Source organism: Ipomoea nil, unplaced genomic scaffold, assembly GCF_001879475.1.
Source record: "Ipomoea nil cultivar Tokyo-kokei standard unplaced genomic scaffold, Asagao_1.1 scaffold3172, whole genome shotgun sequence".
Lineage (NCBI taxonomy): Eukaryota > Viridiplantae > Streptophyta > Magnoliopsida > Solanales > Convolvulaceae > Ipomoea > Ipomoea nil.
The window spans coordinates 3,258,462-3,274,980 of record NW_017619600.1 but is presented as its reverse complement, the minus strand read 5'-3'; the positions used below and the strand labels follow the sequence as shown (position 1 = coordinate 3,274,980).

Here is a 16,519-nt window from a genome sequence, read left to right as displayed (position 1 = left end):
CACCCGCCTCGGTTCGCGCTGAGGACGGGGGACGCGGGGGTGGCGAACGAGCCAACGTGATTCACTCTGAGCAGCCCCCGGTGGGCCCGATAGTGGTACCACGTGGCCGAGGGCCGCGAAGGGCTGACGCTCGCGAGGTCGGATTGGAAGAAGCCGAAGGCGAAAGCGCGTATTGACCCCCGGGGCCGGCGACCCGAGCCAGCCCCCCGGCGGGGTGGTTAGACGCGATTAACACCAAAATAGATGAGTTGGTGTGGTGGAAGGAACATGGCACTCACGTTTTGATCCCCCGGATCTCCCTCACTCCGCCCTTCACCCCCAATATCATGAACGAACCTCTTCCCCCCAACTTTAAAGCCCCTGACATGAGAAGGTATGACGGTACAGGCGATCCGCAGGAGCACGTCCTGACATACCAGGCGGCTATGATGCTCATGGGGTCGTCAGACGCCCTGATGTGTCGCGCGTTCTTCTCTAAGCTATCAGGGGGGCGCAGCGATGGTTCACGAACCTGAAAGGCGGTTCGCTAGGCTCGTTCCAAGACCTGGCCACCCAGTTCATTACCCATTTCCTGAGAGGGAGGAGGCGCAAGAAGCATTTCACACATCTCGCTAGTGTCAAGCAAGGGGAGGATGAAACCCTCACCCAGTTCCTCACGCGGTGGAGAAAGGAGGAAGCCGAAGTGGAGGACATGGACGACCGGTCTGCAATGGTCATGTTCATTGCAGCCCTCCGTGCTGGGGAGCTGTACAAGAGCCTCCGCTGCAAGGCCCCCGGCTCGTACGCAACCTTGATGATGAAGGCAGACCGGTATTCCGAAGCTGAAGAAGCCAACCGCATGAAGCGTATAGAAGAGCACGGCAGCAGCAAGAAGCCAAGGATCGAGGAACCGTCACGTCTTAAGAAGGGAGCTAGTTATTCGCGGGAAAGTCTGGAGGATAAGGTGGTTAGCGCCGGGAGGAGGGGGAGGCCCGCGGCGGGTTCACGAGCCCCCCCGCCATGGGCACCGCCGGCGCCTACCCCGGCGCGGGCCACAACGTCAGCACCCCCGGCGGCACGGCCAGCCCCGCGGGTCGCCCCTTTCACCCCGCTTATCGCCCCACCTAGCGATATCTTAGCTTATGCAGAGGAGTGTCAATTGGTGAAAACATTTGGTCCCAACCAGATCCCGCCGGGTGCAGACACCATGAGATACTGCAAATTTAACCGCCGCTACGGCCACGCCACCAACGATTGTCAGGCATGGAGGAAAGAGATAGAGTTCCTCATACAAGCAGGGAAGTTGACGAATTTCATAGACTGGGAGCGGTTGGCTGCGAGGAACGCTAAACGTCCGACGGTCGGGCTTGTAGGGGAGGCTAAGGAGAAATCGACTGACTCCGGGGAGGGCCCGGGGAGGCGCCCAGTGATCAATGTCATCTTTGGGGGAGGGGCCTCGAGGGTAGATGGTGGCTGTTATGTAGGTGCAGTGGACGAACACCCCCAGTTGAAAAGGCTCCGCCGGGAACCGATTTGGTTTTCAGACAATGACCTGCCAGCACGGGAGACTACTTCGAAGGACGCGCTCGTAGTAGCCATGGTGGTCAACGGGGTCTGCGTCAAGCGCGTGCTTGTGGATACAGGCAGCAGTGTCAACGTAATGTATCACGACGTGTTCGTGAAATTAGGACTGAGCGAGGATCAGCTCCGACCGGTGAGGACGCCACTGGCTGGTTTCACTGGGGACACCATAGAGACAGAAGGGTTGATAGTGCTTCCTGTGGAAGTTGGTAACCCCCCGCACGTGAAAAAAGTGGACATGGAGTTCCTCGTGGTGAGGATAGTATGCGCCCATAACCTCATCTTAGGGAGGCCTGGGCTGGCAGCATTGGGCGGACTTATTTCGATGGAGCATTTATGTTTGAAATTCCATACCCCCGAGGGGGTGGGGACGGTACGGGGTGATCAGCATCTCGCCCGGAAGTGCTATGAGACGGCATGCGAGAGAATGCTGACGGAAGAGTTACCTGTCCATACCGTGGAGAAGGAGGCTGAGAGGGAGAAAAAGGTAGGGCCCGAGCCAGCTGTGGAGTTGGAGGAGATCCCCCTGGACCCAAGTCGACCAGACAAGTGCGTTAGGATAGGCAAGGGCCTTGCCCCGGGACTACGGGAACAGGTCATTGCCGTTCTGCGCGAATACTCGATGATATTCGCGTGGGGTCCCGAAGACATGCCTGGGATCGACCGCTCCATCATATCGCATAGACTGGCGGTAGATCCCAGTTTCAAACCCGTTAAGCAGAAAAGACGACACCTGTCAGCTGAGAGGGCGACACCTGTCCATCATTCGTGAAGACAGAAGTAGACACGCTCCTAGCGATAGGGCATATACGGAAGGCAATGTATTCGGCATGGCTGGCCAACGTGGTCCTAGCCCCGAAGCCGCCCACATGGCGCATGTGCATGGACTACACAGATTTAAACAAGGCATGCCCCCAAGACCCTTTCCCTTTGCCCCGTACGGATCAATTGGTAGACGAGACATCGGGATGTGAGTTGCTGAGTTTTATGGATGCGTTCAAAGGATACCACCAAATCTTCATGGCAGAAGAAGACGAAGAGAAAACGGCGTTCGTGACCCCAGATGGGATATATTGTTATCGGGTCATGGCGTTCGGTTTAAAAAATTCCGGGGCCACATTTACTCGTATGGTAGCAGAAATATTCAAGGACCTCCTGGGAAACATAATGGAGGCCTACATGGACGATATGCTGGTCAAGAGCAAGGATGCCGGTACCCACCCAGCATATCTGACCCAATGCTTCGAGATTATGAAGCAGAAGAACCTACGCCTGAACCCGAAGAAATGCACGTTCGCAGTGACGGGGGGAAAATTCCTGGGGTTCATGGTCACTCACCGGGGGATAGAGGTCAACCCTGAAAAGGCACAGAACATCCTCAAGATGCAGCCCCCCACATCGATAAAAGATGTCCAGAGACTCAACGGCCGGCTGGCCGCCTTGAACAGATTCATGTCCAAGCTCGCGGAGAAGTCCCTCCCATTCTTCCAGGTCATGAAGCAAAGGAGTGGCTTCACCTGGACCCCGGAATGCCAGGAGGCCTTCGATCAATTTAAAGCATATTTGTCCGCGGCACCGGTCCTTTCCAAGCCGGAGAAAGGGGAGACATTGTACGTATACCTCGGGGTAGCACCCTCGGCCATTAGCTCGGTGCTACTCAGAGAGGAAACAGGCATCCAGAAACCTATCTACTACGTTAGCAGGGCCCTGCATGACGCCAAGCTCAGGTACACCCCACTTGAAAAAACAGTATACGCCCTCGTGAGAACGGTCCGAAAACTGGTATACTATTTCCAAGCACACCATGTAATTGTCCTGACAGACCAGCCCTTGGGCACCATCTTGAGAAACCCAGTCTCGTCAGGCCGCATGGTGAAGTGGGCGGTCGAACTCTCCCAGTATAGTCTCGAGTACCGCCCCCGCACAGCTATCAAGGGTTAAGCCCTCGCTGACTTCATCGTGGAATGCACCATCCCGGAACGCCAGGAGAGGCAGACTGAAGAAGGCGCAGGAGAGTGGGAAATGTATACCGATGGCGCCTCGAGTAAAAAGGGTTGCGGCGGTGGCGTCGTGCTCATCTCGCCGGAAGGATTCAAGGCCTACCAAGCCTTCAGATTCTGCTTCCCTCTATCCAATGACGAAGCCGAATATGAGGCATTGATCGGGGGCCTGAGGTTGGCCCGGGCCCTGCAAGCACGCCACCACAAGATTCGGTCAGACTCACGACTGGTCGTGGGCTACGTCAACAATCAGTTCGAAGCACGGGAAGACAGGATGCGGCAATACCGAGATGTAGTCCAAAGACTATTGACATCCGTAGAGCGGTGGGAACTAACCCAAATTCCGAGGACCGACAACGGCGAGGCAGACCTTCTGTCCCGCGTGGCTCAAGGTGTCGAAGACCACCTGAGTTATGTGTCTAAGATAGCTCGGACAATTGACATCGATGCCCCCAGCATAGATAAGGACGAGGTCCTGGCTGTAATACCGTCCCCGGATGAATGGATGCAGGAGATGATCCGTTACAAGGAACAAGGTCTCGCACCCCACGACCCTCAACGAGCACGAAAAATAGTGTCCATGGCCCCGTCTTACCGGATGGTTGAAGGAAGATTATTCAAACTATCCTTTGGAGGGCCCATGCTCCGATGTTTAATCAGAGCAGAAGCCGACAAAGTCATAGCGGAAGTCCACGAAGGAGTGTGCGCTGCACACCAGGGCGCCCAAACCCTGGCCAGGAAAATTATCTTGCAAGGGTATTACTGGCCCCGCATCAGATCCGATTGCCAGGACTACGTGAGGAAGTGCCCTACATGCCAGCAATTCGCGATTTTACTCGGCAAGCCCGCCTCTTATTACACCCCGGTCACTTCAGCCATCCCATTCGCGCGTTGGGGCATCGACTTGGCAGGTCCTTTCCCCAAAGGGGTGGGAGGCCTGAAGTTCCTAATCGTGGCCATAGATTATTTCACCAAGTGGGTAGAAGCAGAGCCCCTTGCCTCCATCACGGGGACCCAGTGCCGAAAATTTGTATGGAAAAATATCTTCACGAGATTTGGATTACCCCACCAAATCGTGTCCGACAACGGCAAACAGTTTGACAACCAAGAATTCGCTCATTTCTGCGCTTATTACGGAGTGGAGCATATCAAGGTCGCCGTAGCCTATCCCCAAGCTAACGGTCAGGTGAAGAATGCCAACCGCACCATCATTAACGGGATTAAGAAGAGAGTCGAAGCAACGGGGTCCACCTGGTACGAGGAACTGCCGTCCATATTATGGGCCTATAGAACAACCCCCCGAAAAGCAACGGGGGATACCCCTTTCGCACACACATACGGGTGCGAGGCACGGACACCAGTAGAAGTGATAACCCCCGCGAGTAGGAACACGCGATTCCAACCTGGCCAGAATGATGAAGACCTCCGAGTTGAATTGAATTTCCTACAGGAGAGGAGGGAGGCAGCCAGGCGAAATATTGCTATCTACCAATAGGCGATTAAACGCTACCACGACGCAAGAACATGCCCCCACAATTTCCAGGTCGGCGACCTAGTCCTACGACGACGAGAAGCCAGCAAACCACTTCAGGGGGGCAAGCTAGCCAAGAATTGGGAGGGGCCGTACAAAGTGGCGGAGTCAGTGCACAAAAACACTTACAAACTTAAAACAATGCAGGGTAGGACCGTGGACCGCGTTTGGAACGCCCACCACCTACGAAGGTTCTTTCAGAAAATAGAATAGCTCAAGGTATGACAAATAACGCGACTCCCATGGCATTACCGTGGTATGTTGCATCGTAAGTGATTTATATTTCCCTTGTAGACGACATTGTGTCGCATGTTAATAATATCCGCGATTTTCACACATTGCATTGAGTGTTACAGACTTTCGGCGGATGGGGCATGTGGGTTATCGCAACCCACATGCGCGGACTTGCCCCCGGCAAGCCGCATGCAGTTGGCGGATGGGGCGTGTGGGTTATCGCAACCCACATGCGTGGACTTGCCCCCAGCAAGCCGCATGTATTTGGCGGATGGGGCATGTGGGTTATCGCAACCCACATGCACGGACTTTCCCCCGGCAAGCCGCATGTATTTGGCGGATGGGGCATGTGGGTTATCGCAACCCACATGCGCGGACTTGCCCCCGGCAAGCCGCATGTATTTGGTGGATGGGGCATGTGGGTTATCGCAACCCACATGCGCGGACTTGCCCCCGGCAAGCCGCATGTATTTGGCGGATGGGGCATGTGGGTTATCGCAACCCACATGCGCGGACTTGCCCCCGGCAAGCCACATGTATTTGGTGGATGGGGCATGTGGGTTATCGCAACCCACATGCGCGGACTTGCCCCCGGCAAGCCGCATGCAGTTGGCGGATGGGGCATGTGGGTTATCGCAACCCACATGCGCGGACTTTCCCCCGGCAAGCCGCATGCAGTTGGCGGCAAATTGCTCGTAAAAAAAAAAAAAGGAGCGAAAATAGACTATCACTAGATTATTAAGGTTGCCGAAATATCCGAAATTCCAAAAAAAAAAAAAAAAGGGAGCGAAAATAGACTATCACTAGATTATTAAGGTTGCCGAAATATCCGAAATTACAAAAAAAAAAAAGACTATGGGGCCGCAGAAGCAGCAGCTGAGCTAGAAAATCCAGAGCCTGAGTTGATAGTGAGATGGAGATCGGAAGGGTCTACACTCCCGACAATACCAGATCCGGCCACAGGTCCCGAGGGAGCCGCAACAGACGACGTCACACCATGTTGGGCCGCCTCGGGGGTCATAAGCACATCGCCGCCAGCGGGTGTAGTAGACGAAGGAGTGGCCCGAGCCCGAGTAGGTCGAAGAGGAAGGACGCCTGGCAGTTTCCACCCTTCAATACTGAAAGAGGTAAATCGACGTTCTAGCTTCCCGTAAAGCCTATCCTGCATATCCCGTTGTCCCATGTAGAACGTCGCATTGCATTCCTGCACCAACCTGTTTTGACCTTCTAGCGTCTCGCGCAACCACACCTCCGCTACCGGCCCCATGGCCGCCCTGCCCCCGGGGGTAGTGGCCCACTCCTGGAGGACCTGTACAAGTGGAGGGCCCGTATAATCCTGGTACTCCTGCACGGATTGCCTCCCTAACATGGCCTCGACCATACCTTCGCCAGAACGATCCGAATGCCCTAACCACAAGCGGATCAGCCCAGGCATACGTGTGCACGAATATTCACTAGCAGCACGCGCAAAATCTTCAGTCCTTTGCCAGTCCTCCACGGCACCCTCAAGGGCTTTGTCATGATCTAGCCGTTGTCTTTTATACTCCTCCTGCAAAGTTTTGTGGTCCCCCTACAAGACCTGGTGCTCCTCCCCTAATGTTTTATGCTTCTCCTGAAGGACCTGGTGCTCCTCCCCCAATGTTTTATGTTCCTCCTGGAGGGCCTGTTGCTTATTCCCCAAGGCCTGGTACCTCTTGCTGCAGCGTCTGGTGCACTTCCCTCAAGGTTTTTAATTCTCTTATGACGCGCCTACGAGCCTCCTCCTCTTCCCGGAGAGTATGCTCCAAACCTTGGTGTGTCCTCTCTAACTCGGCGTACTCTCGAGAGGCCTCCTGCTGGCGCTGGTGAAGCCCGATGGATTGCATAACCATCTGCATAGGACAGCGAACCACAGGATACAAATAGTTAAAAAAAAAAAAAAAAGGAGAGAGGGACCACTCACGTTCATGGAATCTCCAACTTGGCGGGAACTCAAGGTCTCCATCGGAGTACTATCAATCCAGAAGCGCCGATGGGCTGGTACCATATTTCGCACCCCGCGAACAATAAAGTCCACATGATCAGGATCATAAGGACGAAGACGAGGGCGGCCCGGACCGGTCGAAATCCGGGCGGCTAGAGGATCCCTAGCATCATACTCACCGATAGGGCTGGGTGTAGCCTGTGGCGCGGCTAGAGAGGGCCCATGAGAAGGGGAGTCCGCGGCCTGGAATGGAGTGACGGGGGAGAAATGGGCAGACGAAAACTGTACGTTGGAATCCACCCCATCCTTGACAGGGTCATCCATAAGTCCCACCGACGATGCCCCGTCATCATCATCCTCAACATCATCACCAGAAGCGGCTTCGGAACTAGGAGCCCGCCGTCGTTTACGAGTCTGGTAGGCCTTGAGCATTTGGGGAGTACTCTCCACAGGAGCTGGGCACAACGGGTATAACCATCAGATATATACATGAAAAAAAAAACAAAAAACAAAAACAAAAACAGATATATACATACACGTTAAAAAAAAAAAAACACACACAGATATATACATACACGTTAAAAAAAAGATATATATATATATATATGTATATATATATATATATATGTATATATAAATACGTACCTAGAGGCGGACCGGTGCTAAGTTGGTGGAGCCGAGAGGACTCATGGTACCTGCGGTGATCATGGGGACCATCGGCGCACAGTCGCGCCCTGTCATCATCCAGACCCGAATAGCCGGGAGGCGTATAGAGAGGAGGGTGCTGCACCCACACATTACTAAACCCCAACCCAGAATCACCAGTGGGATAACGAAGGTATACAAACTTCTCTTTCCAATTTTTTGGAAGAGATGGCAGGGAGGTCACGAAAGGGTGATTAGGAATAGGTTGAAGGTGGAGAAAAGATGACCCACTTTGGCTCACATTGAAAACATGTAAAAGCAAAGACAGGGAAGGTGCTACCTGGATTTCACGGCATTGGGTAATAAAACAGGTGATAAAGCGATAACCGTTCGGAGTCTTTTGACAGGGCGCTATCCCATGGCACTCAAGAAACGTCCGAACAAGGGGATGAGGGGGAAACTGAAGACTTGCCTGGATTGAATGATAATGCACGGCCACCTTATCAGCAGATGGGGGATCGGTCATGGTCCGGTCCTCCCCAGGCACGGTAATCTCAACATCTGGGCCCAGCCATCCGTCCAAACAATCAAGTTCGGCCTTGGAGATTTTGGCACGTAGGCCGCGGGGAGTAGAAGGATCGAGATGGCGGACGGAAGTATTGGCAGTTGGAGGGGCGCGAGGCGACATGGGCGACATAGGGAGTGATCTCTGGACGGGGCGAGAAGACTGGAGAGCTGGCGGCGGTGATTGGCGAACGACTAACACCAAACACCCCCAAGCCCCGGTTAGGTGGCAGAGTAGTGGCGAGACCAGAGACGGGAGCAGCAGGGCGAGTAGTGGGAGAAGGCGGCGATGGTTGGGGAGAGCTCATGGTGTGAATAACATGGGGCTGAAGCTGGGTTTAAAACGGTAAGCAGCGGGGGTGGAGGGAACTGATTATAGCAGAAGATGAGAGGATGTGGAAGTAGCAAGGGAAAATTAGCTTTAAATAGGGAGGATGGGGGTAGTTGAGATTTTAGGGGGGAACCATTCATCTAATCTGAGTGGGAAACGGACTGAGTAAAAACCCTACTTCTACTCCAGTTAGGTATCAAGATACCTAAATGGAGTGGGGGACTTGTGATGGGGATATTGGGTGTGGGCCACGGACGCAGAGGGCTTATGGAATTGGGCCGACAAGGGGGGGGGGGGGGGGGACAAAGTTGGGCCGAAGGCCAGGAGGTGCCGCCGGCGCCACCCGGCGCCGTTGGCCAAACCCAGGCGGGGGCCGGCACCGGTGGCCGAACAACGGCACCGACCGGGGCGCTGGCCCCGGTCGACCGTGGCGCGACCAGCGCGCCCTGGGTGCGGGCCAGCGCGGCCTCGGTGCCCAGCGCGTGCTGGGGGGCCACAGCCGGCCCCGGGCAGGGGCCGGCGCCGGCGGCCGGGCAGTGACACCGGCCGGGGCGCTGGCCCCGGTCGGCCACGGCGCGACAAGCGCGCCCTGGGCACGGGCCAGCGTGGCCGTGGCGCAACCGGCGCATTTGGCGCGCGGTCCCGGCGTCCCGCGGTGTTGGCCTCGGGCGGCATCCGCAGGCAGGGGGTGGGTGCGCCGAGCATGGTGAGTTGGGGGGTGGTGTGAGTGAGGTGGCAAAGGCAATAGGAGTCGAGAAAGGCGGAGAACGTGGTGTAAATGGCGAGAAGTAAGCGGAGTGGGGAAGTGGGGATGGATTGCATGGGACACGTGGACGCTAATGGAGGAGGGGGCTTGCTATAAATAGGGGCCCTGGATCTCTGGCTAAGGGGGCAACACAGACACGACAGGCACTACAGTCTAGTGGTCTTGATCTATACTCTCAATCCAGTTACCTGGGTTCGATTCTTACTAGTGGCATAGTCAAACATAGCCCATCTTGTGGGCCTTGTTCTTTGTATTTGGGCTGTCATTTTGGGCCTGTACCTCGGGCTTTGTATGTACCGCGTTGGGCCTAGCGCCCTACCCCCCGTTCTGTACCTTGTACCCGGTTTATGGTGGACCCGGTCCCAATAAAACCATCATTAGGTAATTCTTCTCCCAAAGGTTGAGTCCCCAACCCCAAGGCCCCCCCCCCCCCCCCCCACACTTCGACCCGACAGAGCATTGTGGGAAGTTGTAAATCACGGTGACTAAATGGTTCAGCAGACAGGACCAAATGCCGCCGCCGAGGTTCAAACCTTGGTCTCTTCTCCCAAATACTGCCCACTAAACCATTGAGCTAAGCCCGTGCGGGTTAAATAGGTAATTCTAAGTTTACAAATGCAAGATAATATAGTCAAGATTGATTATAATTGTCAATAAAATAATTGTATAGGTATGGTTGAAACCAAATACGGGACATAAGGGAGAACAAATAAAAATTAGGGCATAAAATACTAAATATATACTAATATTGTTTGAGGAGATTTCAACATTAGGATTTGTGGTTAAGTTCTATTAAGACTTTAATATTAGAATTAGATTAATAGTGTAATTATAATTCTATATTAGACATTAATATTAGAATTAGACTAACGGTGAATTAACGGTATTTAACGGAAAAGTTAAATGGATAATCATATAATTAAGGATAAATTAGAAAAACTTAAAAAAAAAATAAAACCTGAACAATTTGAACCATTCATTTGATTTAATAATTTGGCGGTCATTTTTTCTACCCAATGTTAATAATTAAATAAATTCGTTGGTCAAATCCGCTAATATAATCTGCGAACTGCGGATTGCCAAACAAGGACATTGCAAGGTAGTTCTCACTTCAATTTGTTGTGTGATTTGAATACTCTCTTTGTCACAAAATCTCTCAAGTAGTTAATATAGTTGGCTTTATTAATTATATTTTTTTTTAATTTTTTCATGGTATTAATAAAATACTTGGTAAATAAATATATAACATTATTTTGTATTATAACATTGATATTTAATTAGAAAAATAGTGCACAAAAAAAGATAATAGACAGTGTAGTGAATATAATCAATTGATGAATTTGAATGTAAAAATTTTTACATTTGAGAAAAATAAAGACAATATAACTAATGAAAATATTTCTCTTAATTAATTTATTGATAATGAATAATTTTTTTTCACTGAATTAAGACATTGTAAGGACAATGTAGCGAATATAATCAATTAATAAATTTGAATATAAAGAATTTTTATATTGTAGAAAAATAAAGACAAGATAACTAATACAATTATTTCTCTTATTTAATTTATTGATAATGAATAATTTTTTTTAATAAAGGCATTGTGGACACATAATTCTAAATTAAAGAAATGCATATCTATAATTTTTTGTTGTAGCTACTAAATTATTATTTATATAATTTAATAAGAGTAAAATAAAGTACTAATTATGCCAACTTTATTGGGATGAGGTTCGAACCTAAGACCTTTTTTTTTTTTATTGAAATCAATGAGTAAGTTAACGGTGAATTAACGGCAATTCTTAAAATAAACTTTGATTGGGATGAGGTTCGAACCTAAGACCTTTTTTTTATTATTTTTATTTTTTATTTTTTATTTTTTATTGAAATCAATGAGTAAGTTAACGGTGAATTAACGGCAATTCTTAAAATTTTAACGGAATTAGTAACGGTGTGTGGGTATTTTAGGAAATTTTAGTGTAAAATTTAAATCTTATCAATCTTTTAATAAATCTGAGCCATTCATTTGATTAAAATCTGTAACCGCCATTTTTTCTACCCATTATAGGCCTAACTCTCTTGGGCTCTTATTAGTATAGTAGATTTAAACTGATATAAAAATCAGTTTGCAACAACTGAAACAATAGGCCACTACCTGAAAATTAAATTCAGAATTCAAAATTGGAATTAATGCAAGATTAATTCCGTAACAGATGAATTTAATCTTTATAGGGTCCGACATCCAGACTGTTGGCGTACAGTGTTACCTTTCGGCCTCCAATTCCAATTCGGCGTTGTGTTCAACCTTTTCAGTATTGGCCTCCAATTCCAATTCGGCGTTGTGTTCAACCTTTTCAGTATGAGTTGGGGATTTACCTTTCGGCCTCCAATTCCAATTCGGCGTTGTGTTCAACCTTTTCAGTATGAGTTGGGGATTTGATTACCTACCTTTTCAGTATGAGTTGGGAATTTGATTACCTTTCGGTATGAGTTGGGGATTTGATTACCTACCTTTTCAGTATGAGTTGGGAATTTGATTACCTTTCGGCCTCCAATTCCAATTCGGCGTTGTGTTCAACCTTTTCAGTATGAGTTGGGAATTTGATTACCTTTCGACCTCCAATTCGGCGTTGTGTTCAACCTTTTCAGTCTGCCAATTCGGCGTTGTGTTCAACCTTTTAGTTGGGCCTCCAATTCGGCGTTGTGTTCAACCTTTTCAGAGTTGGGGATTTGATTTGCACTCCACCTGCGCGCAAAAGAAAGCCTTTATGCTATACAACTCAATAAACCTTAGAAGAGCTCTTGTATAAATAGTGATGCAAATCTCCTTCCCAAACCAATGTAGGACAAAAGCTATCTTTTTCCCTTCATTTTTCCAACTCAAATGGGTCAACTTTGAGAATCAACATCTCGTTTTGAGCGTACAATATATCAATCCCTTCGTCTCACTACGAAGAATTCGAATCCACTTTGATCCGACCCAAACCGGAAGCGGACCCCACTAATAATTGTACCACAAAATAGCCACTTAATATGTCATTTTAAGCTATTTTTTCCAACAATCCCCACATGAATGAAAAATTGATTTTCAGGGTATTTTTTGAAATCGGAAACAACTGTGTTCAACGGTCGATCCCTGCATAGGATAGGTAGGGGTTACCGCACCCTTTGAACCTTCCCTCGTGAAGATACATTTACTCTATTGGATGTACGGTAGAACTCGATGTCTTTGAACCGACTGCCATTTGTGTAGATGATGACATATCTCACACAGGAACCTCCCAACCATGCTCTGTTCTCATGACTGTACCCGTTTTGGTCGTGGGTCACCGCTCCTGGTTCTGCAAGAGTTTGTGAAGAATTGAGCCCTGTTCAATTCTCCTTTGAAGCGACCCACACTTCTCTCTCACATAGGTGATTCTTTTTCGAGTTCCGCATACTTACACATGTCAACCGACATTCGAATCATTAAAGCATCTATGTGCTAACCTTGTACGGGAATCACTGTTCTAACGAGGAGTGGTAGGGAGTACGAGACCCCCACAGTGACAGGCTCTGTTCCATAATTTAGTTGTCCCATTGAACCTAGGTGCCAACTAGGTTGGGTATCCACTATAGAAATTTTTAGTCCAAGGGCTTTAGACCCATTCCTCGTATCAGCTTCTCCACAACTTCTTTGCCTAACCCTTTTGTTAGCGGATCCACTATAATGTCTTTTGACTTTACGTAGTCAATCGAGACAACACTAGTTGTGAGAAGTTGTCTAATGGTATTATGTCTACGACGCATATGATTAGACTTATCATTATATATGTGATTATGTATTCTCCCAATTGTGGCTTGACTATCGCAATGCACACATATTGGCGGTACCGGTCTTTCCCAGTTAGAAATATCCTCTAGAAAATGGCGTAGTCATTCAGCCTCTTCACAACCTTTGTCCAAGGTTATCAGTTCGGATTCCATCGTAGATCTAGCTAGCACGGTTTGCTTAGAGGATTTCCATGCAACGGCTGCACCAGCTAGTGTAAACACGTAGCCACTCGTGAACTTAGAGTCCTTGATGTCTATCCAGTTTGCGTCGCTATACCCTTCAAGTACAACAAGCTATTTCCTGTAGTGCAGTCCAAGGTCACGAGTATACCTCAAGTATCTCATAATCTTTACTATTGCCTTCCAGTGCATAGCACCGGGGTTACTCATATATCTACTGAGTTTACTAACCACAAAGGCAATATCCGGCCTAGTACAACTCATAAGATACATCAAACTACCAATTACCCAAGCATATTCTACTTGAGACATATACTCTGAGTGGTTCTTCGTTAGATGAACGTTTGTATCAAACAGTGTCTTATCCAATTGATCATCATCCTTGTTAAACTTTGCAAGGATTTTGTCAATATAATGTGATTGGCTCAACACAAGACCACCAGGCCTTCTAATGATTTTAATCCCAAGGGTTAAATCAGCCAAACCCATATCCTTCATGTCAAATTTCGCATTTAACATGTTTTTGGTAGACATGATCATCCAATCGTTACTACCAACGATGAGCATATCATCTACGTATAAAAAAAGAATGACATGGAACCACGAACCCTTTCCTTTCTTGGCATGGAACCACGAACCCTTTAGGTTGTTCCATATAGATTTCCTCATCTAATTCGCCATTTAGGAAAGCGGTCTTAACGTCCATTTGGTGAACTTCCAAATTCCGCAACGCGGCTATGACAAGTATCACTGTAATGGAGTTTATTCTCGTCACGGGAGAATAAGTGTCGAAGTAATCAAGGCCCTCACGTTGCTTGTAACCCTTGATTACAAGCCTAGCCTTATACTTCTCGATGGAACCATCCAGTTTCATCTTCCTTTTAAGGACACACTTGGATCCTAGGGGTTTACTTCCCGGAGGAAGATTAACAAGTCCCCAAGTGTGATTCTGTAGAATAGAATCCACTTCACTTTTTATAGCCTCTTTCCACATTGGTCCTTCCATAGAAGTCACAAATTCTACGTACGTTCGAGGCTCATTTTCTATCAAACAAGATAGAAACTCGGGTTCGTTTTATAATAAACAAGTTAGAGTACCCGAATCATACTCTAACAAATAAGTTAGAAAATAATGACCAAATGATTTTTCAACTCATGTCTGCTTACTGCGTCTCGGCTCGACCTCAGGTTCTTTCTCATATTCCCCACTATCATTATCCATAGCATCATCAAACGTCTGTTTTGACGTAGCTCGATCCCTCGTTGGACCTACAAGGAAATACATTTTCAAAGAAAGATGCATTCCTTGATTCTATTATCGTGTTCTTATGTATGTCCGGATTATGGGACTCGTGTACTAAGAACCGATAAGCACTACTGTTATGTGTGTAACCAATAAAGATACAGTCCACCGTCTTAGGACCTATCTTTACTTTCTTCGGTATTGGCACCAAAACTTTGGCAAGACACCCCCACACTTTCTGGTACTGGTAGGAATGTTTCCTACCGTTCCACAGCTCGTAAGGAGTCTTATCGAACTTTTTGCAGGGTACTTTATTTAAAAGGTAATTACTTGTCAAAATCGCCTCATCCCACATACTTTGAGGTAGGCCTGAACTTATAAGCATCCGCATTCATCATATCTTTCAATGTACGATTCTTTCGTTCGGTAACGCCGTTCGATTGAGGTGCGTAAGGTGTCGTACGCTCGTGTATGATACCTACACTTGCACAGAAGTCACGAATAGGTGCTTTGTACTCACCACCTCGATCGCTTTTAACCTTCTTAATCTTACGATTAAGTTGGTTTTCAACTTCATTCTTATAGAGAATGAATTTCTCCAAGGCTTCGTCTTTGCTTTTAAGCAAATACACATAGCAATAACGTGTGCTGTCATCGATAAACGTGATGAAATATTTATTACCACCTCTCGTTTGTATCGATTTAAAATCGCACAAATCACTATGGATTAATTTTAGTGGTTCAGTTTTCCTTTCAACCGATTTGAAAGGTACTTTCATTAGTTTTGCCTCAACACAAATTTCACATTTGTTATTTGTGTTAATTTGAAAATTAGAAATATAGTGCATGCTAATTAATCTATGTATAGAATTAAAATTAACATGACCTTGTCTACCATGCCACAAACTGGAAGACTCAAACAAGTAAACAGAAATAACTTTACTTTTATTCACGATAATAGGCATTACATTGAGCTTAAAAAGCCCATCAGTTACATAACCTTAGCCTACAAACATTCACAACTTATACAAAACAACCTTGTCTGATTCGAACACCATGCGGAACCCATGCTTGTTCAGCAGCGAACCAGACACAAGATTCTTCCTCAGCTCTGGAACATACAGCACGTTGTTCAACGTCAGTTCCTTCTCGGAAGTCATCTTCCGAACCACCTTGCTCACGCCTGCCACAGCATACTGAGCAAAGTTTCCCATCCACACCTTCTCGCCCTCGATGGTCTTAAAGGTGTTGAACATCTCTCGGTTGCAACACAAATGCCTTGTTGCACCGGTGTCGATGAACCACTCGCGCGGGTTAGACCCCACGAGGTTCACTTAGGTCACCATAGTCGAAAGGCTAATCTCAACCTCCTTCTGACTGCATTCTCCAACCATGTTAGCTTCAGAACTCTCGTTCTTCTTCTTTGGAACCTTGCATTCAAAAGACTTGTGGCCAGACTTGCCACAATTGAAACATTTACCATGAAACTTTTTCTTGGTAATGCCTCAATTCAGACCTTGCTTTCGCTTGTCCTTCTTATTCTTCTTGGAGATTTTATCGTGCTCCACAATGCTGGCCTTAGCACCATCAATGGCAGTACATCTCCCGTCATTCTTCATGTTCCCTTCCTCAATTCTGAGTCGCTCGATCAGGTCCTCCAGGTTCATCTCCTTTCACAATGCTTAAGGT

The 16,519-nt window shown here is 48.2% G+C and overlaps 1 protein-coding gene across 1 annotated transcript; it reads left to right on the top strand.

The window, feature by feature from the left end:
• Positions 1-3,582: 3,582 nt before the first annotated feature.
• Positions 3,583-5,055, top strand: LOC109168115 (uncharacterized protein K02A2.6-like). The gene has a single exon (XM_019317161.1). It carries the CDS (start codon positions 3,583-3,585, stop codon positions 5,053-5,055), a length of 1,473 nt encoding a protein of 490 aa, XP_019172706.1.
• The last annotated feature ends 11,464 nt before the right edge of the window (positions 5,056-16,519 follow it).